The sequence below is a fragment of the Cokeromyces recurvatus genome, assembly GCF_025118155.1.
Source record: "Cokeromyces recurvatus strain NRRL 2243 chromosome Unknown BX663scaffold_26, whole genome shotgun sequence".
In the NCBI taxonomy this organism is placed as follows: domain Eukaryota; kingdom Fungi; phylum Mucoromycota; class Mucoromycetes; order Mucorales; family Mucoraceae; genus Cokeromyces; species Cokeromyces recurvatus.
Window position 1 is genome coordinate 62,592 of NW_026251412.1, and position 23,943 is coordinate 86,534.

The 23,943-nt window shown below is 30.1% G+C and overlaps 11 protein-coding genes across 11 annotated transcripts; 7 read left to right on the top strand and 4 right to left on the bottom strand.

The window, feature by feature from the left end:
• The first annotated feature begins 371 nt into the window (after positions 1-371).
• BX663DRAFT_519085 (kinase-like domain-containing protein) lies at positions 372-1,972 on the top strand. Its single transcript, XM_051528953.1, has 7 exons — positions 372-480; positions 543-748; positions 827-1,027; positions 1,090-1,228; positions 1,293-1,441; positions 1,500-1,746; positions 1,802-1,972. Exons 1-7 carry the CDS (start codon positions 430-432, stop codon positions 1,886-1,888), a joined length of 1,080 nt encoding a protein of 359 aa, XP_051379934.1. The 5' UTR covers positions 372-429; the 3' UTR covers positions 1,889-1,972.
• A 37-nt stretch (positions 1,973-2,009) lies between these two features.
• On the top strand, positions 2,010-5,866 carry BX663DRAFT_170632 (P-loop containing nucleoside triphosphate hydrolase protein). The gene is made up of 5 exons (XM_051521652.1): positions 2,010-2,365; positions 2,457-3,502; positions 3,580-4,084; positions 4,159-5,496; positions 5,559-5,866. The coding sequence occupies exons 1-5, from the start codon at positions 2,060-2,062 to the stop codon at positions 5,805-5,807; spliced, it is 3,444 nt and encodes a 1,147-aa protein (XP_051379935.1). The 5' UTR covers positions 2,010-2,059; the 3' UTR covers positions 5,808-5,866.
• Positions 5,867-5,957: 91 nt separating this feature from the next.
• BX663DRAFT_488706 (WD40-repeat-containing domain protein) lies at positions 5,958-7,936 on the bottom strand (the record flags this gene model as incomplete). Its single annotated transcript, XM_051524837.1, has 5 exons — positions 5,958-6,300; positions 6,377-6,951; positions 7,012-7,288; positions 7,378-7,691; positions 7,757-7,936. The coding sequence occupies 5 exons, from the start codon at positions 7,934-7,936 to the stop codon at positions 5,958-5,960; spliced, it is 1,689 nt and encodes a 562-aa protein (XP_051379936.1).
• Positions 7,937-8,325: 389 nt separating this feature from the next.
• Positions 8,326-9,878, bottom strand: BX663DRAFT_477505 (uncharacterized protein). Its single transcript, XM_051524287.1, has 5 exons — positions 9,614-9,878; positions 9,027-9,524; positions 8,879-8,946; positions 8,686-8,806; positions 8,326-8,605 (listed from the first exon to the last, which is right to left on the bottom strand). Exons 1-5 carry the CDS (start codon positions 9,854-9,856, stop codon positions 8,372-8,374), a joined length of 1,164 nt encoding a protein of 387 aa, XP_051379937.1. The 5' UTR covers positions 9,857-9,878; the 3' UTR covers positions 8,326-8,371.
• Positions 9,879-12,677: 2,799 nt separating this feature from the next.
• On the bottom strand, positions 12,678-13,952 carry BX663DRAFT_554406 (tyrosyl-tRNA synthetase; the record flags this gene model as incomplete). Its single annotated transcript, XM_051531524.1, has 2 exons — positions 12,678-13,685; positions 13,755-13,952. 2 exons carry the CDS (start codon positions 13,950-13,952, stop codon positions 12,678-12,680), a joined length of 1,206 nt encoding a protein of 401 aa, XP_051379938.1.
• A 755-nt stretch (positions 13,953-14,707) lies between these two features.
• On the bottom strand, positions 14,708-15,270 carry BX663DRAFT_459245 (ribosomal protein S28e; the record flags this gene model as incomplete). Its single annotated transcript, XM_051523915.1, has 2 exons — positions 15,193-15,270; positions 14,708-14,899 (listed from the first exon to the last, which is right to left on the bottom strand). Coding segments are annotated over exons 1-2 (195 nt in total), but the record flags the coding sequence as incomplete, so codon positions are not given.
• Positions 15,271-16,271: 1,001 nt separating this feature from the next.
• BX663DRAFT_576010 (uncharacterized protein) lies at positions 16,272-17,006 on the top strand (the record flags this gene model as incomplete). The annotated part of the gene is made up of 1 exon (XM_051532154.1): positions 16,272-17,006. The coding sequence occupies exon 1, from the start codon at positions 16,488-16,490 to the stop codon at positions 17,004-17,006; it is 519 nt and encodes a 172-aa protein (XP_051379940.1). The 5' UTR covers positions 16,272-16,487.
• On the top strand, positions 16,912-18,283 carry BX663DRAFT_170769 (uncharacterized protein). The gene is made up of 4 exons (XM_051521653.1): positions 16,912-17,615; positions 17,685-17,775; positions 17,856-18,214; positions 18,275-18,283. Exons 1-3 carry the CDS (start codon positions 17,156-17,158, stop codon positions 18,103-18,105), a joined length of 801 nt encoding a protein of 266 aa, XP_051379941.1. The 5' UTR covers positions 16,912-17,155; the 3' UTR covers positions 18,106-18,214; positions 18,275-18,283.
• Positions 18,284-18,608: 325 nt separating this feature from the next.
• BX663DRAFT_519111 (uncharacterized protein) lies at positions 18,609-19,708 on the top strand. The gene is made up of 2 exons (XM_051528954.1): positions 18,609-18,865; positions 19,058-19,708. Exons 1-2 carry the CDS (start codon positions 18,719-18,721, stop codon positions 19,661-19,663), a joined length of 753 nt encoding a protein of 250 aa, XP_051379942.1. The 5' UTR covers positions 18,609-18,718; the 3' UTR covers positions 19,664-19,708.
• Positions 19,709-20,136: 428 nt separating this feature from the next.
• BX663DRAFT_519115 (peptidase M24, structural domain-containing protein) lies at positions 20,137-21,858 on the top strand. Its single transcript, XM_051528955.1, has 10 exons — positions 20,137-20,285; positions 20,351-20,387; positions 20,463-20,564; positions 20,641-20,750; positions 20,833-20,899; positions 20,960-21,044; positions 21,112-21,314; positions 21,379-21,522; positions 21,585-21,672; positions 21,752-21,858. The coding sequence occupies exons 1-10, from the start codon at positions 20,151-20,153 to the stop codon at positions 21,852-21,854; spliced, it is 1,074 nt and encodes a 357-aa protein (XP_051379943.1). The 5' UTR covers positions 20,137-20,150; the 3' UTR covers positions 21,855-21,858.
• Positions 21,859-22,579: 721 nt separating this feature from the next.
• Positions 22,580-23,845, top strand: BX663DRAFT_519121 (thioredoxin-like protein). The gene is made up of 5 exons (XM_051528956.1): positions 22,580-22,658; positions 22,756-22,944; positions 23,012-23,155; positions 23,223-23,431; positions 23,497-23,845. The coding sequence occupies exons 1-5, from the start codon at positions 22,630-22,632 to the stop codon at positions 23,658-23,660; spliced, it is 735 nt and encodes a 244-aa protein (XP_051379944.1). The 5' UTR covers positions 22,580-22,629; the 3' UTR covers positions 23,661-23,845.
• Positions 23,846-23,943: the final 98 nt, after the last annotated feature.

Genomic DNA, 23,943 nt, shown 5'->3' on the forward strand with positions numbered 1-23,943 from the left:
TTTCTATCTCTACTGTAGTAATGCTATAAATCTTCTAATAAAATAAAAGACATCATTTTTTTTTGTAATGTTCATTTTTAATACAAAGATGTTGACATTAACAAGAAGAAAAAAAAATAATTAAATCGAGATCTAAAAAAGGTATGACAAAATCATTTATTTATTCCATTAACAGCAGTAGCCTAGTATTAAAGAGTTACAATTTAAAGAAAATAGAGTGATAATCTATCATGACTTAAAGCAATCTACTGCGTGCTTATTTAAATAGAAAAGTATTTTGACACTTTGATCATGAAAGTGAATTAATTTCAAACAGCGCTTGCTTATTAAAACTTTTTTATTTTATTTCATTTGATTTTTTTGATTGTGCATTTTTTTTTTCTATCCCTTCTTTTTAACATAATAATAATATACCACATAATTCTCTAAATGATTAGATCAGGAACACAACAGAAGCCATTTAGCCCAATTCGAAGAAAGGTATTTATATATAAACTTGTTTTTTTTGTATCTGATATTAATATTATTAAGACTTTATATAGACTTCACATGATAATACATCAGATAGCAACAACACTAAAGGAACTACTATAAAAACTTATGACAATAAAACCAGATTGGATTCACATCGTTCATCAACTAGAAATGGAACAAAACGATCAATATTAACAAGAGGATATACTCAACCATCAACAACTAATGCTAATGTAATCAATCGTAAACGTACTATATTATCTGATTCTTCAAAGTAAATCCTGAATGAGAATTATTATTATTTTATTAAAAAGAAAAAACGAATAAATTAGTTAACATCTTGATTTTGTAGTCGACCTATTAAACAATGGACGCTAGATGATTTTGAAGTTGGCAAAGCGCTTGGAAAAGGTAACTTTGGCCATGTTTATCTTGCGAGAGAAAAAGAAAGTGGATTTATTGTGGCACTGAAAGTGCTTTATAAATCTGAGCTGGCAAAAACTGGAATTGAAAAACAACTTCGACGTGAAGTAGAGATACAGGGTCATTTACGGTACAAAAAAAAAAAAAAAAGTGTTTAAATCATATTTAATATAACTTATAATATTTTATTAGACATCCAAATATATTGCGTCTCTATGGTTATTTTCATGATAAAACACGAGTATTCCTTATACTTGAATATGCAGCAAAAGGAGAATTATTTACAGAATTACAAAATAGGGGAAGATTTACAGAATCGGAAGCAGCAAATGTAAGCCTTTTTTTTATTAATAATTTTAGGTATATTTTTAAATTATACTTATATTGCACTATAGTATGCAGCACAAATGGTAAATGCATTATTATATTTACATCGTAAAAGAGTGATCCATCGTGATATTAAACCAGAAAACCTCATGTTGGGACTAAACGGTGAGCTCAAGATTGGTGACTTTGGTTGGTCTGTAAGAACTGGAAGGCTGGAGTAAAGTATTCTGTTTCAAAGTATAAAACCAATACTTATTTTTTTTTTTTGATCATAGTAATCGAAGAAGCACATTATGCGGTACATTAGATTATTTACCTCCTGAAATGGTTGAAGGAAGAGCACACACTGAAAGTGTTGATTTATGGTCCCTAGGAGTACTATTATATGAACTTATTGTTGGTAGTCCTCCTTTTGAGGATAATAGCAATAGTGAATATGATGAAACATATGAACGCATTCGAAATGTTGATATTCATTTTCCAAGACATGTCAGTAAAGATGCTGTTGATCTGATAACTAGGGTAATTCTTTTCATAAAGCAACTATTTTTATTTGTCCTAACTTATATAATAATAGTTACTTAAATATAGCTCAGTAGAAAGGTTACCTTTAATACAAGTTATGCATCATCCATTCATTACAAAACATACATCTGCTAAATAACCCTTCATTTATATATTAAACCGCAAATTGCGTAGTTTAAAATAAAATCTTTCATATAACACTAAAAACAATTTTTTTTTTTCGTTCTTTTTTTTTTTTTTTTTTTTTTTTTTTTTTTTTTTTTTTTTTCTTATTATTATTATTATTTATTAAAAATAAAAATAAAATAAAATGGCATCTTATCATCGTTCAAGAAGTAGACACAGATCGCCTTCACCAAATAGTAGCAATAAAAGGCATAGATATTCTTATAGAGAAAGAAGCCGTTCTCGTGACAAATATAGATCCTCTTCCCATCGTCATCATCATCACCATCATTCTTCTCGTTACGACGACGATAGATATTATTCTTCGTCCTCAAGACATCGACACGATAATGTAAGTGTAAATGATAAAAGAACCCATTCACGTGAGCCAACATCAAGAAAAGATGCTGTAGGCACATCTTCAATGACTTCTTCACAAGAAACCCATGTAGTAAGTATGAAATAAATTTATAATTGAATAAATTGTCATTGACTTTTTTTCTTTTTACACATATACATATATATATATACATATATAAAAGAAGAAAGTAGCTACACCAGCAACTCCAGATTCACCTTCCACTTCTTCCATTACAGATGCTGAGGAAGCATTACGTAAAAAACAAGAACGTGTACGTAAATGGAAAGAAGCTAAAAGATTAAAAGAGGAAGAAGAAAATAAAAAGAAAGCTGAAGGAGTAGGAGAAGAAGAAGGAGAAGGAGAAGCAGGAGAAGAAACTAAAAAGCAGTCTGCAATAGCTACAGGTGGGAAAGAAGCAGAGGAATTGCAGATGAAAGAAGAAGCAGAAAAGAAACAACGCGAAGAAGGGGAGAAACAGAGTTCCGAAAGTCAAGAAGAACCTCAACTGTTACAACAATTTGCTGCTATAAAAAAGGCTGCAGCTGAGGCTGAAGCTCAAGAGGAAGCCAAAAAGCAATCTGAAGCTCAAGACGTGAACATGATTGAAGCGGATACATCAAATGAAGAACCATTAGAAACAAATGGTAAAAAAAAATGGAGTTTAGAAGATGATTACGAATCTGAAGAGGAGCACCCTATGGACGTAGACGACTCTGAAAGCAAGAACACAGAGACTGTTGAAGCTGAAAGAACATTTAAACCCCTTCAAAAAGCGGCTGATGATAATAAGGATGAGAGTTTAATTATAAACAAACCTAAAAAGACATTTTTAATGTCTAGCAAATCAACTAAACCAAAGAATGCCATGCAAATAGGCTTTGGGTTAGGCAAAAATAAGATGACAATTAAAAAGTCGTCTACAGCTCTTACCAATAACTCCAAAAAGAAAGATTCTACTGCAAATAAAGATAATGCATCTACCAATAAACCTATTGATTTAAATAAGAAAGATTCCGAGGAGGTGGATCCTTTAGAGGCTTATATGGCTGATGTTCAAGCAGAAACAGAGAAGATTAACGAAGAAGATAGAAAGAAACTTGCACAGTTAAACAAATCTTCAAAGAACAAAAAAAGTAGCTCAGTTATTGACGATGATGAAGAGAATACATTTGATAATGAAGCCAATGTTGAAGAAGAGATTGGAAGTGACCCAGAAGATATTCTTGCGTAAGTGTTCTCTAGTATATATAGATAAAAAAAAAAGCACAGAAAAGCATTATTAACACTTTGTCTTAATTTATCAGATTGGCAGCTAAAAGAGTAAAAAGAAAGGATATTGCTCCTGTTGATCATAGTAAAATAGAGTATGAATCATTCCGCAAAGATTTTTATATTGAACCACCCGAGTTGAGAGAGATGACACCAGACCAAGTAGACTTACTTCGAATTGAATTAGATGGTATCAAAATTCGTGGCGTTAACTGTCCTAAACCTATTACAAAATGGACACATTGTGGTTTACCTGCAGGCTGTTTGGAAGTGATTCGTAGATTAAAATATGAAAAGCCTACATCTATCCAGGCACAAGCTATTCCTGCTATTATGAATGGACGTGATGTAATTGGTGTTGCAAAGACAGGGTCTGGTAAAACAATTGCCTTCTTACTACCTATGTTCCGTCATATCAAAGACCAGAGACCATTAGAAACGGGTGAAGGTCCTATTGCAATTATTATGACACCTACTCGTGAATTAGCTACTCAAATTCATAGAGAATGTAAACCATTTTTAAAGGTTTTAAATTTGAGAGTAAGTATATAAGCTATTTTTAATATATGTGTAAGATTTAATACTAACCTTTTTTTAAAAAAAAAAAATTCAAGGCTGTTTGTGCTTATGGTGGTAGCCCAATCAAAGACCAAATTGCAGACTTAAAGAGAGGATGCGAAATTATTGTTTGTACACCTGGTCGTATGATTGATCTTCTCTGCGCCAATTCAGGTCGTGTTACTAACCTTCGTCGTGTCACATATTTGGTTATGGATGAAGCAGATCGTATGTTTGATATGGGTTTTGAACCGCAAGTCATGAAGATTGTCAATAATGTTCGACCTAGTCGTCAAACTGTCTTATTCTCTGCTACTTTCCCTCGACAAATGGAGGCCTTGGCACGTAAAGTCCTAAAAAAGCCATTAGAAATTACTGTTGGTGGTCGTAGTGTTGTTTGTGATGATGTGAATCAAATTGTTGAAGTTCGAGAAGAAGATAGTAAATTTATTAGATTATTAGAAATTTTGGGTAATTTATTTAATGAAGAAGGTGAAGAAGGAGCAAGCGCACTTATTTTTGTGGATCGTCATGAAGCAGCCGATAATTTGTTAAGAGACCTTATTAGACGTGGTTATCCTTGTCAATCATTACATGGTGGTAAGGATCAAGCAGATAGAGATAGTACAATTGCTGATTTCAAATCTGGAGTAACGAATATCTTGATTGCCACCTCTGTTGCTGCTCGTGGTTTGGATGTCAAGAATTTGAAAGTAGTTATCAATTATGAATGTCCTAATCATATGGAAGACTATGTGCATCGTGTAGGCCGTACAGGTCGTGCTGGTAATAAGGGTACTGCTTATACATTTATTACACCTGACCAAGATCGTTATGCTATGGATATTTGTAAAGCCTTGAAGCTTAGTGGCCAAGAAATTCCTTCTGATCTACAATCGTTAGCTGATTCATTCCAAAATAAAGTCAAGGAAGGTAAAGAACGTGCCCAGGGTTCTGGATTTGGTGGTAAAGGTTTAGAACGATTAGATAAAGATCGTGATCTTGTCAAGAAAATACAAAAGAAAGCATATGGTGGTGGTGATGAAGATGATTCTGATGAAGAAGAATTGGAGCTTAAAACTACAGTCGTCACTCCAGGTATTACAGCATCAGCATCAGCAGCAGCAGCAGCAGCAGCAGCATCAACATCAACATCAACATCATCAGTACCAACTTCAACCACTCATACAATGGCAGAAAAAAATCTTACACCTGCTGCTCTTGCAGCCAAAAAGGCAGCTGCCATGGTTGCTGCTCGTATCACTGCTCAAGGTGGTATGCATCCAATTGTTACACAAGTAGGAAATGAAGATGGTGAAGTGCATCCTGTATATGCAGAAGAAATCGTTATTAACGACTATCCTCAAAAGGCAAGATGGAGAGTGACGAACAAGGTATATACATATATATATATAATATACATTATATTATGCTTACTTATTTTATTTTTTTTTAGGAACAAATATCTCAAATTACTGAAATCTCTGGTGCTGCTATCACAACCCGTGGCTCTTACTTTCCTCCTGGTAAACAACCCACAGGTAATGAACGTAAACTATACTTATTTATTGAAGGTGATTCAGAAATGGTTGTGGAGAAGGCCAAGAATGAAATCAAGCGTATCCTAATTGAAGCAACTGCAGCACAAATGGAAGCAGATGCGAGAGGACTTGGAGGTGGAGCTGGTCGTTATCAAGTTGTTTAAAATTATTACGTACAATTAGCATATAAATTTGTTTGTTTATATAAGTTATAAATTATGATATTGTATGAATTATTAATATATCTTTGATAAATATACATAAAATATTTTCTTTGCATTAAAATTACATAAGAGAGAGAGAGAAAGTGTTCTTTATTTAAGCGCATAGTGTTTTAATGTATAAAGTAATACATGGCCTGCTCTATTAGCAATAGCCAAATAATCACTATTAGGTGAGAAAGCAACGGATGTGACATCATTAAGAGGTGTTCTGTCTGTTGGCCAGTTACTGTAAGCTGTAGCTGTAGGTACATGAATAATTCTTAATTGATCTCGCTTAGATTGACTAGAGATAACCATTAACTGTGAATCATGACTAAAGGTGATATTACTGATTTTTGTTGTTAAGTTCTGAATAGCCTTAATAGGTTTAGGGTTTGTAATATTAGGATCAAGAACAGATCTATCATAAAGATTCACGATACCAGATGATGAACTATTAAAGGAAAAAAAAAAAAAAAGCAAATATTTATGAATATCTATCTATTTCTCCCTATATAAATAATCCTTACCCTGCAGCATAATACTTTTCATTTGGACTAACACTAATAACAGTACCACCTATACAACCATCATCATGCCAGCGCTTTACACATTCTTTCTTTTGAATATCAAATTGGAATACTTCACCAACATTACTAAAACCAAAAATGAAATTTCCATCTGAAGACCAATCCACAGATTGAACAGAACCGCCAGTCATTTTCAAATCGCAGAACCACTTCTTTGTTACATAACTCACAATGATGATTGTTCCACTTGTACCTAAAAATGCAATATAACGACCACATGGACTAATCGAGAATTTTTCCAAGGATTTTTCCTCTTTACCCCAAATGCCAGGACATCTATCAATTACACCCGTCTGAATATCATAAATATAAAAGAATCTACGTCTGCCACTAACAACAATTTGATCACCAGAAGGATGAAATTCTGCATGGAAAATAGGCATATCTTTAAATCTAACAGATTGAATCTTTGGATTAATTTTGCCGTCAATTTGGAATAATCGTAAAGTTTTATCTAAACCAGCTGTCATTAAGACTTGTGCATTTGGATGAAAAGCAACAGAAGTAATAGGAATCTAATCAAAAGTAAACAAATGAATAAAAGCAATTATCAATGAATCTGTCTCTCTTATTACCTTAGTTCTTGGTGCTGTACGATTAGCGTTCTTCAAACGTTGGATATCTAATTTCTTGGCTGATATAGTTCTATTTGTGGATCTTCTTTCTAAAATGCCCATTGTACTCTTTAACAAATCAAGTCTTGTCTCATTATCTAATTCATCTTCATCCTTATTTGCATCATCATCATTATCATCATCATCATCACTATCTGCTGCTTTACGTTTTCTTTCTTCAGCTTTAATTTCTGATGGAAGTCGAGCCCAATTGGGTTTAGGATAGATTTTGTTGAATCTAAAAGAAAAAAAAAAAAAGACAAGCATAATAAAACAAATAAGTCAAAAAAAATCAAACTAGGGATCACATTTTATAAATAACTTTACTGTTTTCGTAATCTACGAGTGTATTCTGCACCATTGATAACATCTTCATCAACATCATTACGAAGTTTCTTTGTAATATTACTTGACATTAAAGAAATTTTTAAATTTTTATCATCTTCATCTTCCCATGCAGCATATTCATCCTCACTTCTATCATCATCGCTATCTTCATCTTCACTAATTTCATCAAGACTTGTTTGTTTATCATCATTTTCCTCTTCAGCTTCATAATCAATTTCATCATTAGTTGCTTGCTCACCAACGGTGGGCACATCAAAAGTAAATGTGACAGGTCCGGAATCAAAAAAGAAAGCCTATAAATATATACATAAGGGAATAAGTATTTCTTACTTGATTAATATTAATTTATTATTTTAACCTCTTCGTTTTCATCTTCGTCATCATCATCTTCTCCGCTTTCGTCTTTTGTTTGTTTATTATTTATATCAAGTTCATGACCCGTCTTATTCCACATGTCATCTGCATTGCTACCAAACAATAAATCCTCAAGCTCTTTTTCTGATGCGTCTGTCTTTGCTTTTTTGTTTACAGGTGCCATGTTGATAAATAAATCTTTTTTATTCCTCAAAGAAACAATAAAAAAAAAGGAAAGTATGCTGTAAACATATTTCTTGTAAAAAAGTGAAAGTATGAAAAAGAGTCACATACCTACCCCTTTTCAGAAATACAAGCCACGCAAAAATAATGTAGACCCAAAAAAAAAAAAAAAAAAAAGGGGGGGGCGGGACAATTTTTATTGAAATACATTCTTCAAAAAAGTTTAAATTTGCTTCATTTATAATAAATACAGCGGAGAAATTAAATCAATTATTAAAAAATAGATAGATAGTACCTTGTATAATACAATTGAATAATATAAGATACAAAGTGTATAATAAAATATTTTTCTGTTATTATTATTAAAGAAGAAAAGACAAAAAAGACAAAAAAAAAAAAAGAAGAAGAAAAAGTGAATTTTTTTGATGATAAAAGTTTAGATTTGATCGCCAAAACCATCTTTTCTGATATCAAATAGTCTTCCCATATCTTTTCCATCACGAATTAAACGAATGCTTTTAAAAGCATTTCCATTTGGACGTTTATCTTTCGTGACTTTACCATGATGGTCTAATATTTTAGTCTCTAAGGCAGTAGGTGTTTCAAAGTCTTCAAAAATGTCTTCATCTAACTTGATGGATATGCCAGAGAATCCACAAGCCTTTACAACCTATGCATGTATATATGATAAGTATGCGATACAAGTTAACAAAAAAAAAAAAAAAAAAAAAAAAAAAAGAGGAAATTTACTGTCATAGACTTGGAGACAACTACTTTTGATGCACTAAAATTGCGTTTATAAACAATAACATCTTGTTCACGTATTAACCCTTTACGACACATATCTTTTAATGTAATACTTTTGGATTCACTATTATTTATATAAAGTTATTTTTCTTTTCTTTACATATTGATTTAATAGTATTTGTATAAATATATTTACCCTGCAACATTATGTGCTTTATCTTTATCAGTTAATTCACTCCAATAAGGCTCAAAAGCAGTATCATCCTAAAATATGTAACAAACAAAAAAAAAAAAAAAAAAAAAATAGTTTTATACAGATTATATAAAATAATAAAGAAATGTACCTTTAATTTAGATTTTTTGGTAGATAAAGAAGAAGAAGGATGATTTAATCTATTAGAGGAAGATTTATTCATAGTTGGCTTATGAATACGATATGATGACGATGATGAAGTAGTGGATTTGTTACTAGCCGTGCTATTATTCCTAGTAGATGTTACTGGTGGAGATAAAGTTAAGGGAGGAGAATCAGCTTGATCTATCAATTCACTCTGACTCAGCATTGCCTGCCATTCTGTTAAGCTATTCCAGAAAACAGGATTTCCTGCTTTCGAAAAGAAATTACTGTGACCATTGCCGATTTGACATTGATAAGGGGAATAAGGTTGATTATGATAATAGTTATAATAGTCTATATTATGGTGATTTAAATAACTGTTGCCTTCATAATAATCATTTTGATGATTTAATAGTGTACTTTGATCTATCTCTGGTACTAATGAACACAGTTCATCTCTTTTATCCTGCGATAATAATTGGAATGTAGACATATTAAATACTGACTTTTTGTTTGTTTGTTATATATATACATGTATATAAAAATAAAGATGAGTTTATGTATATAATATATAATAATATATAATAATAATACCTCCAAGTCAATGGATGCTAAAGGACTACAAGGATGCGTACATAAATCATCCAGTGTCCAATTTGATTCATAGCGAGGTCTTTTATTGTTATTATCTATTATAATATCATGTCCCATTTTAGGAGAGTGAATTCTAGTCTGATTTGTATCTAATGGCCCTATTATTTCTTGCTCAATGTGACTAGTCTCTTTTCTTTTATTACAAACAGCATTCATTATTAAAGGATGTGAAGAATGATACATTATTTTATATGAAAAAGAAAACAAAAACAAAAAAAAAAAAAAAAAAAACAAAAAACAAAAAAATATACAAAAATATACAAAACTAAAATATATAATATATAATATATAATATATAATATATAAAAATAAAATAAAAAATAAAATAAAATAGAATAAAATAAAATAAAAAAAATAAAATAAATAAGATAAATAAAATAAAATAAAAAAATAAAATAAAAAATAAATATTCAAGGAGTGAGGGCTAGATTAAAAGAATTATAACATATCATAGTTATAAAATATTAAAGCGAAACAAAGAAGGAGTTGAAATAATTAAGGGTTAAAAAGGGGGGGAGGTCAAATTAAGGCGTGTGATCGATGTCATCCAAATAAATTCTGTACATTTTCATATAAATAACGAGAAATAGTAGCTTGTTATGTCTTCTTTGCTTGCTAGCTAAAAAGAGTTCATCATCATTGACTAGCATGAATAAGCTTATTAGTATAGTATAGAGAATGAGTTCAATATGCCATTGTATCATTATTATTATTGAATGTAGTATGCATGTCATCTCATAAAATAGTGTACATTCTTCTTCTTTTAATTCGAAAACGTGATAATGCTGATCTATAAATATTTAATGTTTTGCTGCTACTGTACATTAAATTTATATATATTTGTATTTTCTTTTTCCTTTTATATTCATTGCTCTATTTCTTCTTTCTAAAGTATACTTACAATAATAAAGACTTGCCCCTTAATTTACATAACTTGTTTTTGTTTATATTTTATATTATAACGCGTTTATATATGTATATATTGTACATTATAATCTCACATTTAATTTATATAAGCTTTAAATAGATTGCAACTCGTTTGTTAATCTATTTCTTCTACTATAAATTTTATCAAGAAAAAAAAAGTACATGTAGATAAACTTCATATAATGATTTTGACCATGATTTTCTTTCATAATAGTCAAATGAGCGTTAAATATGTATATATATATATAAGTAGACCTATCCAAATCTATTCAAATAAATGAGACACTATCACTACTGTCTTTCAGAGATCAGGGACAAAGTATAAATAGAGATTACTATATATGCTCGTATCTATTTAAGCTATTGAATGTATTAAAGATTGGATCTAAAATAATAAGATCAATTTGTATTAAAAAGAATTGATAGAGTATTAACATAAAACAATGGATTCCAAGTGCTCAGCAATATATCCCATTACAGCATTTAATCTTTTTCAATTACTTTAAATGTAGGGTTTTATTGATATTTTAGCAATTTGACAAATAATATAGTTATACTCCTAAGTTATGTGTATTTGATAAAATTGCTATTAAGTTCTGGGCTTTTTATTACTGTATCATTCAATCAATCGAGATAAGCTTGAGATTGTTAATGTGCTAATATTTAGTAGTTTAATTTAACCCTAATAATCTTTTTTAATTTTCATAAATATTCATAGGGTCTTGTTTGTACTTATTACCAGAATACAATTAAATCCCTTCTTATTCTTTATTAAGAACATTTAAGGTAAGGTATACACAGCAGATAAGGTTGAATCCTTTTCTCGTATTTTTTAGACAATACATTTACGTATTATTATGAGCTCATTTGATAAAGTGCTATGATTTGACTTTAACAGCATCGATATTATTATTTGAATTCAATATGATATATCTAGAATTCTTTCTTATTAATGAATATACTCGCTGAATTTGATACTTGGATACAGGAAATAAACAAATAGATAATGATAATAATAAAGAAAATTTTCGAATATTGTACAAAAAGTAGATCAGCAGGAATAAATGCGTTCACAAATAGTAACTAACAACCAAAGGCTGAAGCAATAATGTTTATTGGACAATATTTTCGGGGGGGGGAAATCCTTTAAAGTTATACAGTTCAATAATAATACTGAACCAAGTAAGTAAACAAAAAAAAAAAAAAAAAAAAAAAAAAAAAAAAAAAAAAAAAAAAAAAAAAAAAAAAAAAAAAACATCATCAAAAATTCTTTACGCAATGTCTGAACAGATAAAATGACAGTTATGATATATATATATATATATATTTTTATAATACCATTTTCTTCCAAGTGCTACATAATCTTACAGTCAAACACTGTAGTAAAAGAAATTTGACGAATGTATCTTTTTAGCAAATGGTAAACTTATTATTTGCAAAACCCTTAGTTATCTTTGAAGTAAGAAAGTAAATGTCCAATAAGTGTGTACCTTTTTTTTTGTCAAAAATAATGGAAAAGAATTGCTATATTAAGTAATTCAAATCATAGGAACAAAAAAAGCTTTGTACACCGACCTGCCACAAAAGAACTCTTTATGCATAAAAGCTCTGATAATTCAAAAAAAAAAAATCATTTTAATATGCCTCTGTTAATAGACAAACTTATTACTGAAAAAACTAATATGCATATTTTAATATACAAATGAATATGATTTACATATATTAAAATTGTTATATGCATAATAGAGAGTGTCTTTTAGGTTACACAGCTAATTACTATTTATGTGTAGAAAAATCATCTTTTTTTGGTGTAATCCAATAAATGCAATTAAATTCTCATTCAACCTTTTTTTTTTCTTCTTATAACACAAATATGTTGAGTAACAAAAAAAATAAAAATATGTTCTATTATATTCTTTTTTTTTTATGTATAAAATGTGACATGTAAAAGAGAATGCTAACAAATGTATATATGGATGATGTTGCATACAAAGTAGTATAAGTACAAAATGTATATTATTTAATAAATGTCGAAAGAAGGAAAAAAAAAAAAAATTGAATATTTTAACTCTGTAATTTATTCTTCCTTCTTTTCTTCAGTTTTAATTTCAGCAGCAGCAGTGGGAGGTACTTCACCATTAGCCGCCGCAGCAGCAGCCTTAGCAGCTAAAGCGGCTGCTCTCTCAGCCTTCTTCTTTTCTTTCTTTTCCTTCTTAGGATTCACTTTTTCAACAGGCTTAGGTGCAGGATAAGCTAATTCTTCCAATTTCTTCATTTCAGGATCCTCAAAGGCCTTACGGATAGGTTCCAACAATTCGTTAATAACCTCAATCACACCTGCCTTTAAATCACCGGGATGAACGACTTTGTCTGCAAAATCCTTTTCTAAATCCTCATAATTATCATAAACCATATTTCCACCATATTTCTCAGGGCGAATACAAGTGAAGGTTGCCTTGTTACCGTTAATAGTCTTAACAGGGAAATAAACATTCTTGACAAAGGCCAAGAGACCGTTCTCTTCAATATTGCCTTCCTCACAAAAGGCCTTTTTAATCTTCTTTTGAACATCCTTTGCACTATCCAAGAAATCAATCTTAGAATCAGGATCTGAGGATGACATCTTTGAACCTGCTAAACCAGGCACCATAGGGTTCATCAAGTGGATACGCTTTTTGTAACCCAAGAGGGGGAGGTATTTCTCGGCTAAAACAAAAATCTTACGTTGATCGACACCTCCAAATTGTGCATCTACACCCAAGTATTCTTCATCAAGAGCTTGCATACCAGGATATAACAAACCAGATAAAAGAGGGGAAGCCACTTGTTTAACAACTTCTGCACCGGCTTTTTTAGCATCGTGTTCGGTAACAAGAGCAGATAAACGGAAGTTATCCATGCTGTATTCTTTTGATAATTCGTAAGATGAGCCGATAACAAATTTAAGCTTCTCAATAGGAACTCCAAGAGAAGTCAAGACAATCTTAATAAGTTGTTCATAATATTTAGCACGATGTTGCACAAGCTCAAGTGGTGCTTTCATATTATCAAGGAAAGCGTGAATATCTGCTATAAGAATTGTCATCTAATGATTATTACTTCAATATCTATATGACTATCCTTCTTCGTATCTATTTATATATATATATCTTACCTCAACACCAGCTGACAAAAAGTCGGCAATTTTACTCATAGGTACAAAGTAGCCAATGTGTGGTCTACCAGTAGGAGCAGTGCCCCAATACATTTTAAGATCACGCTCTTCAAGAATCTTCTTTAATTCATCTCCTCCAAGAACTTCTTGAAGATTACGAGTAATAAGATTATACTTTTGCTCAGGTGTAAGTGACATTCTTAACAAAAAAAAAGGGAGTAAAGACAAAAAAGAAAAAAAAAAAAAAAAAAAAAAGAGGTCGAAAGAAGTGCTTTACTAACATTAAAAAAATATGAGTCATTGGGTGTCTTTCTAAGCCACTAATGACTATTTTTCTTTTATTCCAATTCATTGTTGATTCCGGTTCCTGTTTTTTTTTTGAAGCAATTGAGCGCGGATATTTTATATACCAAAATTTGCTTGAACCAATGCAGAAAATTAAAGGAAAAATTATTGAATAAATTCTTTCCACAAGACCTCTTAACGCTTCAACACAAAAAGGGGAAAAATATTTAGAATACACTTTAACTTTTTGTTAATATAATGAAGCCAAAAAAAAAAAAATATTTCAATGATCAATTAATTGATAATATATTAATCACAAATTACATCGATTTTGATTGATCTCAATTACTTTACAGAAAACAAAAATCCGAATAGTAAATTAAACTAATTCTCCTTTCACAATATATAAAAATTATCCTTTCTTTTCATTCTACATATAAACGAAAAAAAATATACTCAACTTCCAAAATCCTGAAAAAAAAATAATTGAAGGTTTTAATCGAACAACAAAATAGGCTTCTAGTCTATATACAAAAACAAAAAAAAAATACTTTTTTTTTTCAAAATAATGTGAATATGACATTTTTTTTTTAATTGAATTTCTGTGAATATATCGACGTTGTTTTTTTTAAATACTTCAATGTAAATAAATCTATTTAACGGAGACGACGAGCTTCACGTTCAGATTCCAAGAGACAAAGGATATCATTTTCACGAACGGGACCCTTAACGTTACGGATAATAGAACGGTTGGTATCATCCATGAATTCAACACGGACTTGAGTGACACCACCACGAGAACCAGTACGACCGAGGACCTTAGTAACTCTAGCGAGCTTAACAGGAGTCTTTGAGGAATCCTATAATGATAAAAAAAAAATTAAATATTAATTAGTAACTTTTCCTTGTATAAAACAAATAAAAAATCTCTAAGAATGTTGGCTTTTTTTTTTGCGAAAATTGCTAAATAACATGATGTAAAACATTCAAAAATTGAGTTTAAGAATTGCAAATGTGTAAGTGTGTATCTATCCATTTGTTTATCATACATGCATCCATCCATTGTTAATACATCATTTTTGTTGTAAAAAAAAAGTCATCTTAGAGTTCTTTATTCGTTGTTGTTGATGGGGGGTATCTGCTATGTACATACCATAATGATTGATTATAGAAAAGGAAAGAATCTGCACTTTCTTTTGGCTGTTCATTCGCTTTTCCCTCTTCCCTTTCTTACCTACAATGCCACCCACCCGCACATGAATGAGAGAAATAGAACTCCGATTTTTTTATTTTTTTTTTTTTCCTTCACTGTTACTACCAAATTTTTGAAACGACATTATAACACTGTCCTAGTCAGATCAAATAAAATAAAAATAAAGACTAAATATCCTCTTGATAGTCAAGATAGAAAAAGGTAAAGAAGAAGAGATGAAGAGGGACTTTGGTTTTTTTTTTTATTCTTGTTAAAGGATATTCGGATAAAGTTAAGACGCTTTCAAAGAACTTTTTTTTTTTTTAATAACTAATATATTACATGTAAGTATTAAATGTATTTCTGTAGAGAGACAGGAGACAAGAAGAAAAAGGAAGTAAATATTAACATTTACTATTATTTTTTTAAACTCTTAAATAAGAACCATCCTAGATTCTGAAATACTAAAAATTTTCAACTTGAATAAAAGGAATAATACTTGATAGATTTTCTGCTGCGATAAGTATAAATAAAATAGTATAAAATGTGTTTTCTTTCTTTTATGTCAGATTAAATACAGAGGCATATTGTGCAAATAAATTACCCTTTTTCGATGATTGAAGCTAGGCCAATATGAATAAGCATTTGTTAAAGGAAAAAAAAAAAAAAGAGGGGGTTAAATAAGACTAATTTATAACGCTTATTTGTAGAATAACAAAGAATGCTTGGGATGCAAAATTAATAATAATAATAATAATAAAAACATGTTCTATCTAACGCTGTAAAAAAAAAAAAACATAAAATCATCTAATTAAGCCTATTTCTTATACACATTGTATGCCAGGTCTTTACTAGAAAATCTAAAATATTTCTGATATAATCTGTCCTAATTCCAAGTTAAAAGCAATACCAAAATGCATGAAATAATACAAAAGAATGATTGGCTTATTTTTATTTTTATTTTTATTCATTTTTTTTTTTAAAAAAAAAGAAAGATCTGCGTCACACATTTCTGTAAATTTTTTCAATTAAGTCTGGATAAATTCCTTTCTCTTTCACCCTCTTTATTATAAATAACGACGATAGATAAGCATAATATTAATTACATACATACTCAAATTTAAATTCTATCACCTAAACGCGTTTCCTTCTCCCTCCCCCATTTCTTTTTACTATTTGAAACAAACAAAACAAAAAAAAAGAGCCAAGTTATATTCACATACACATTTATATACAAATATACATAAAGAGACGACATGGAAAATAATACCAACACGACAGAAGAAAATGCAACTAGACAAAGTTCTAAATTTTCTTTAGATTCTTCGCCTTCTATATTAAGTGCTGATGACCAACTAGAAGGTGATGGTCCTTTAACTCCTACTGATAAAATGGAAGACGACGTTGAAGATGAGGATGACGACGAAGTACCCATTAAACATGCTATCGATGACGATGACGACGATTTATCTGCCTTAAATAGTATCTTACAAGCTGGCTCTCCTGGCTCTTTATCGGAAGAAGAAGAAGAAGAAGAAGAGAATGATATAGATGATCTGCATCAGGATTCCGCATCTCCACTTTCTTCTATACCTGATGATTTTCCTCTCTCTCGATCACCTTCACCTGAAATACCTCAAGAAGAAGAGCTTGAATTAGAAAATAAAATGAAAGAAGATTATACAGACAATACAGAGACTAAAATAAAAAAAGAAAGAAGGAAGAAGAGGATGATGAAGAAGAAGAAGGAGAGGAAGAGGATAAAGAAGCTCTGACAGGGAAAACAACAAGAAGACCTTCAGAATCAACTAGTATAAATACAAGAAAGCGACGAAAAGATGATAACGCTCATAAACAGAACGGTGATTCTGTCATTTCTAATGAATATAAAAAAGGGAAAAAAGAAGATAATGATGATGATGACATGATAAAAGATACAAATTCCCTAAAGAAGTCTAAATTGATTGATGAATCTATATCAACTGAGACCAAAACATTAAACGATAATATCAATGGTGATAGTAGCAGCCATGAGGATACTATATCTAAAAGTAAAAGACGACGCGTTTCTAAGAGCACATTAGAAGTAACTGAGATAACGCGATCTCGTAGAAGACAGAGTCGACAAGAAGAAAAAGAAATTATATTAGAAAAAAAGATAGAGGAGAAGACTGAAGAAAAGCAAGTCATCAAAGACGACTCTCAAGATAAAGAAGAAACGAAAGATACCTCAACATTAAGTGAGGAGACGATAGAAAGAAAAGAAGAGGAAACAAACAGTTCTGAACAAAAAGAGTCAGACTCTGTTATTATAAAGAAAGGTGAAGAACAAATAGAAGAAGGAGTGCCAGAAAATCAGAAAAACAGAAATCAAGATATTCAAGGTAAAGTTATTAAAGCAAACTTTTTTTTTTATATTCCTTTTCCTAATATTATTCATATTCTATATGAAGATGATGTAGATTATGATTATCAGCAAAGACATAAGGAAGCACTTGATGCGTTGACGCATATTGAAATAGAGTTTGCAAGATTAAGAGACAAGTAAATTTATAAAGAAATTCCCCAAAAAAAAAAAAGAGAGAGAGAGACAGAGAGAATGGTTATTAATCTATTGATTATAGAATGTATCAAGAGAAAATGTCTGAATTAAATGAAGAAGCTATTATGATTGCTAATGGTACACACCCTGAATTAGTAGCATTAATGGCAGAGATTGAAGAAAAGAAGGGAAGAAGAATACATAATGCAGAAGCATGGAGAAGACATCAACATGCTAATTTTAAACAACAATTTGAAGGTTTTGAATATCAAGCCAATATTCATTTTATAGTAAGTGTCATATTTATAAGGATACCTATTTTCATTTACTAATTTTAATAGTCACAAAAAAATGCTCTGCGACGAAATTTATTAAGCGACATTAATAATAAGAAATGGACAATAGAAGATGAACGTACAAAATTAAATGATCCTTCAAGAGGTAAAATGTTGATTATTATATAATTTAATAGTTTAGTGGGTTCTAATTCGAATATTTAAGGCGATAAATTATTTCCAGATGGACATGAAATGGTTTTACATAAAAGAGAGCAGAAAGAAGAAATAGGAGATTTACAAGATATTAAAGAAGTGATTGGATTTCCGATGGCGCCTAACCCAACTGGACTTAATTCACAAGACATTGATGATGACTTAAAATTATTGGGTATAAATAACAATCGTCATTTATTATAGATTTGCTATTATTCTTTACATATATATAAATATATACCCTCTTGAATGAATATGTAATAATTTCATTATTCATCGTATGTGCACACATTTATAAACAAAAAAAAAAACAAAAAAAACTAAGCTTACACGTGCAAGGCGTACTTATTTAAAGAAAGTTGACTTGATTCATATTTGTCTTTTTTTTTTTTCTAATTCTTATTCTAATTCTTTTTTTTCCTCTTTTTCCTATTTATTTTCTTTCCTTTTTATTATGAAGACAAAAAGCCTACATAATTTTACTTTACCGAAAAATATTGTATCAAACAATGCAGATAATGATTCTTTTTCAAGAGATCTTTTACGTCAATTCGATAAACGTAGATCAAGGTTACACTTTGAATTAGGGTTCATATCTCAAGTACGTACATTCATTTCTTTTAAGTGGTTTATATAAAGAACAGGAATGAAAGAAGGAGAGATTATATCAGTAACAGATATTCCAATATGTCTGAATGCGTATGTGTATGCGGGAGGGGAGGGAAGAAGATGAAAGCATTCTTTACCGTGGAGGAAATCCAATTAAGGCAATTTGACATTTTTTTTTTTTTAGGAACCATCACCGGAATCTTCTTTAATTCAAACACCACAAAGCAGTAACGACTATAGTGATCAAGAACCAGTTCAGTTAGACCAAATAGAAGAACAACAACAACAAGAACAAGAACAATATAATTATAAAACATCCAACACAAGTAAACAATCATCTACAGCAAGTGCTTTTTTGCGTAGATCATCCGCCTATTTAAAATCAAAACTTGATTCAATAAGAAAAAATAACAAACCGAATCATAATGATGTCCAACGACCTAAGCCAACAAGATTACTAATGAAAACAACAATATCTATTCCATCAACTGTGACAAAACCCAAAACTAATCCTTCCGTTATACCACCATCACTAACAACAACAACAATCACTCAATATCCTCCAAAGCCACTTGTTTATTCGCCTATTGAACCTATTATAACCCCTTCTGAGGACAAAGAATCAACAAAACCTCTGCTCCATCGTATTTCTATGCCCCTTATTCGTGTCTACCATGACTCTTCTACTTCAATTATACGTCATAAATCTATTGCTTCCTTTGTTAATCGTAGAAGAAAATCTGAACCTGATCAAAGAACGAAAAAAAAGTTTAAAAAAGTTGGAAAGTAGTTTATATATGATACATTTATGCTTTACTATATGCTCCATTATTACTGTAGTCCTACTATTTTTTATTTTTTAAAAGTATCACTTTTTCATGTAATAATCTTTTCATGTACATGTATAATTAATATTTTCATTTTCATTTTTCATTAATTTATAATTAAAAAGGATTCCTTTTTTTTTCTTTTCAAAAAAAAAAAAAAAAAAGTAATCTAATTTTTCCAAAAATTGATCAGAAAGTCTTTATAACCCTCTGATCATGATTAAATTTTAGTTGGGTTTCGGCATTTATTCATCAGTTGTAACTTCACTTGAATAAGCATCTCCCCTATGAAAAGGACAAAGAAAAAAAAAACATGTTTATTTTTTTTTTTTTCATTTTTATATTTTATCGTGACTGCTATAATGGTAGGGTCTCCAAATATTCTTTTTAGCATTTTTTTTTCTTTTTTTTTTTTATTGATTATTTATTTATTCCATTATATATTACATAATGGCTACTGACACGCAACATATTTGTCTTACAGAAGGTTGTGGTAAGCCTGCCACACTCAAGTGTCCTGTTTGTATCAAATTGAAGCTTGAAGATGCCTATTTTTGTTCTCAAGATTGCTTTAAGAAAAATTGGGTAACAAAATAATATTAGTCTCTATTATTTCCCTTTTTTTTTTATGATACTAATTTCATTAACAGTCAAAGCACAAATTAGTCCATGACGCTAAATTAAAAAGTACAATCAACATAAAACGAAATTATGAATAATAACTTATCTTTTTTTTTTTACTTTTAAAAAAAAAAAATTAAGGTGAACCTCATGATCCTTTCCCAAATTACCGTTATACTGGTGAACTCCGTGCTGTTTACCCTCTCTCACCTAGACGTCATGTACCTGAACATATTATGCGACGTAAGAAAGAAAGAAAAAAAAAGATATATATAAATATAAAAGAAAAAATTATAAATAACATGTGAACAATTTACAGCTGATTATGCCGAAACCAGTATTCCTGTTTCCGAACAAAATGTTCGTATGAGTTCCACCATTAAGGTTTTAAATGCTGAAGAAATTGAAGGCATGCGTAAAGTTTGTAAGGTAAAAAAAAAAAAATAACAGAGAGGAAAGAAACTTGTCAAAGTAGAAAAAAAAAACCTAATTCCAACATAATTTATATTAGATTGCTCGTGAAGTCCTTGATATAGGTGCCGCTGCTATTCGACCTGGCATCACTACAGATGAGATTGGTAAATAAATAAATAAAAAAAGAGAGGGAGGTTAATTTGTATTAATACTTGTAACTATAGATGAAATTATTCATAATGCCACTATTGAACGTGGTGCCTATCCTTCACCTTTAAATTATTATCAATTCCCTAAATCTGTTTGCACGTAAATATATGCATCAAATGAGAAAAACAAAATTCAAATAACAATATATGTATATATTTGTTTGTAGATCTGTCAATGAAGTTATTTGTCATGGTATACCTGACAAAAGACCTTTAAAGGATGGTGATATTGTTAACCTCGATGTTACATGTTATTATAATGGTTTTCATGGTGACATGAATGCTACTTATTGCGTTGGTAACGTCGATGAAAAGGGTAAAAAATTGATTAATACTGCTAGAGAATGTTTAGAGAAAGCCATTGCTATGGGTAAGGAATATGTATATGTATTCATATATTTGTATATAATCATAATTACTAATACTCTTAACAGTTAAGCCGGGCATTAGATATCGCGACTTTGGTAAAGTCATTGAAGAGCATGCCAAAAAGAATGGATTTTCTGTCGTTCGTACTTTTAGTGGACATGGTATTAATCAACTTTTCCATTGCGCACCTAACGTGCCTCACTATAATGGTAACTTTACAAAGATATATAACTTGTATACACATGTAGTTATAATCATTTGTTTACTGTAGGTAATAAGGCTGTAGGTATTATTAAGCCTGGTCATTGTTTCACTATTGAACCTATGATTTGTGAAGGTGGCTGGAGAGATGAAATTTGGTAAGTTAAAGAAAAAAAAAATACTCTTAATATATCAAATTAAACGTTTTTTTATTTTATTTTATATTTTATTTTCAAGGCCTGATAACTGGACTGCTGTTACAGTGGATGGAAAGCGTTCTGCTCAATTCGAACATACTTTACTTGTTACAGAGAATGGCGTTGAGATTTTAACAAAATAATTCCTCTTTTTTTTCTTTTTCTTTTAGATATCTTAAATGTTTATATATAATAGATTAACTAATAGTAGAAAAGTTTATCTTCTTTTTTTCCTGTCTTGTGTGCATATTTCCTTTTTTTTTTTTCCTTTATGATTGATGCTAAAGGAATAGAATGAATTACTATTCATATCTAATTGCTTATTTATAGCACATGTATTATTAATTTCTAATGCAAATTCATTTTGAACAATATACTTGGGCTGATTTCTTATTACATATAAAGAAATCATTGAGATATTGGAATAATGATAAATTTTGGTGCGACTGAAAGAGAGGAGGGAGTCGAGAATAGAGACATAAGCAGCAAAGAGATGTTTGAAAATAAGGGTATGGAGATAATGAGACAAAGAAGGTGTATAACGTATAAGAAGAGAATAAACTGGTGAGATAATATGTGTATAGATGTAGTATATACGAGTTCTATATTGTATTCCTATAAAATTCAGTCATTCTTTAAGGCCTTAAGAACATAGAAAAAAAAAAAAAGGTAAAAAAAAACTAAGTATCAAATGAACAACTACTAAAACAAAGAGTAATTATTTTCACTTAACTAGCACTATACACTCAACATACGCTTCGATTAGGCTTACTTTTTTTTTTTTTTATAAGTTACATAACTTCTTCTATGCCATGCTTATTATTTATTGCAAAAATAATTTACTTTCCGCGATTTGAAAATAAATTCAGTAAAGTTGTCGATTTTATTTTTTTATATTTAAATATTCATCTTACAACTATGGACGATCCAAACGCGGATACAGAATGGTAAATTCAAAAAGAGAATAAATAAATAAATAAATAATAATAAAAGAACTTGGAAGTTTATAACGATTACTTTATTTTTATAACTGACTTGATATAGGAATGACATTTTGCGCGCAAAAGGTATTTTGCCTCCGAAAGATGAGAAAAAAGATGACGATTTAGAGGATGCATTTGTAGAAATGGTTAAAGCTAGACAGGCTAAAAAAGATAGTCTCGAAAACAAGGATCTTGATGAACTTGAAGAATTAGAAGATCTCGAAGACGATCAAATTTTAAACGAATATAGGTAAAAAAAAACTCCTCCCAAGTTAACAAAAATAACTCTATTGAATCAAGTATTCTGAAATAAATAGACATAAACGAATGATGGAAATGTTGGCACAAGCCGCAAAAGAAAAATATGGTGAATTAACAGAGATATCCAAACCTGATTTTATTAAGGAGGTTACTGAAGCTAGTAAGGAATGCTATGTGATTGTTCATTTATATAAAGATTAGTAAGTTCTTCGTATGTTTTGACTAATTGATAAGAAATGTGTCTGATTCTGTAATTATTTATTTTAGCATTCCTGCTTGTAGATTGATGAACCGCTGTTTAACTGAATTAGCCTTGCAGTTCAAAGCAACCAAGTTTGTAAAGATCGTTAGTGATCAATGTATACCAAACTTTCCTGATCATAATGTGCCAACTTTATTAATTTACGGTGAGGGCGATATAAAAGCTAATCTGGCAGGTGCTATTCAGTTTGGTGGAATGAAAATGACTACAAAGAGTAAGTAAAACTTTTACAACTATATACAAACAATATGAAATGTTGCTAATGCTAATCGTATACAGGTATTCGCGCTCTTTTGGCTAAATATGGGGCTGTTCCTCCTGAAAAAGTAGAGGATAATGATGACATTGATAAACAACCTAAAAAGTCTATTTATCAATCAAAGGCTACTGCTGCTCTTAGTAGTGACGAGGAAGAGAGTGACGATGATAGAGGATATTATTAGACTTATTTTATATAAATAACAGCAATATCTAATGTGTATAATTAAAACCTTATATTGTTGACGCATAAAGCATAATAAGACTGTTAATCTATTTTATTTATGCTTATCATATTCATTTACTGTGTTATTTTCTTAAATCATCTATTGTACAAAGTATGTGTGACTCGCATACATGTAGTCTTAATAACCAGTCTATTTTAATTTTAATGCCGTCCTTTTTTTTTTTTTTTTTTTTTTTTTTTTTTTTTTTTTTTTTTTTTTTTTTTTTTTTCCTTTCTTTCTT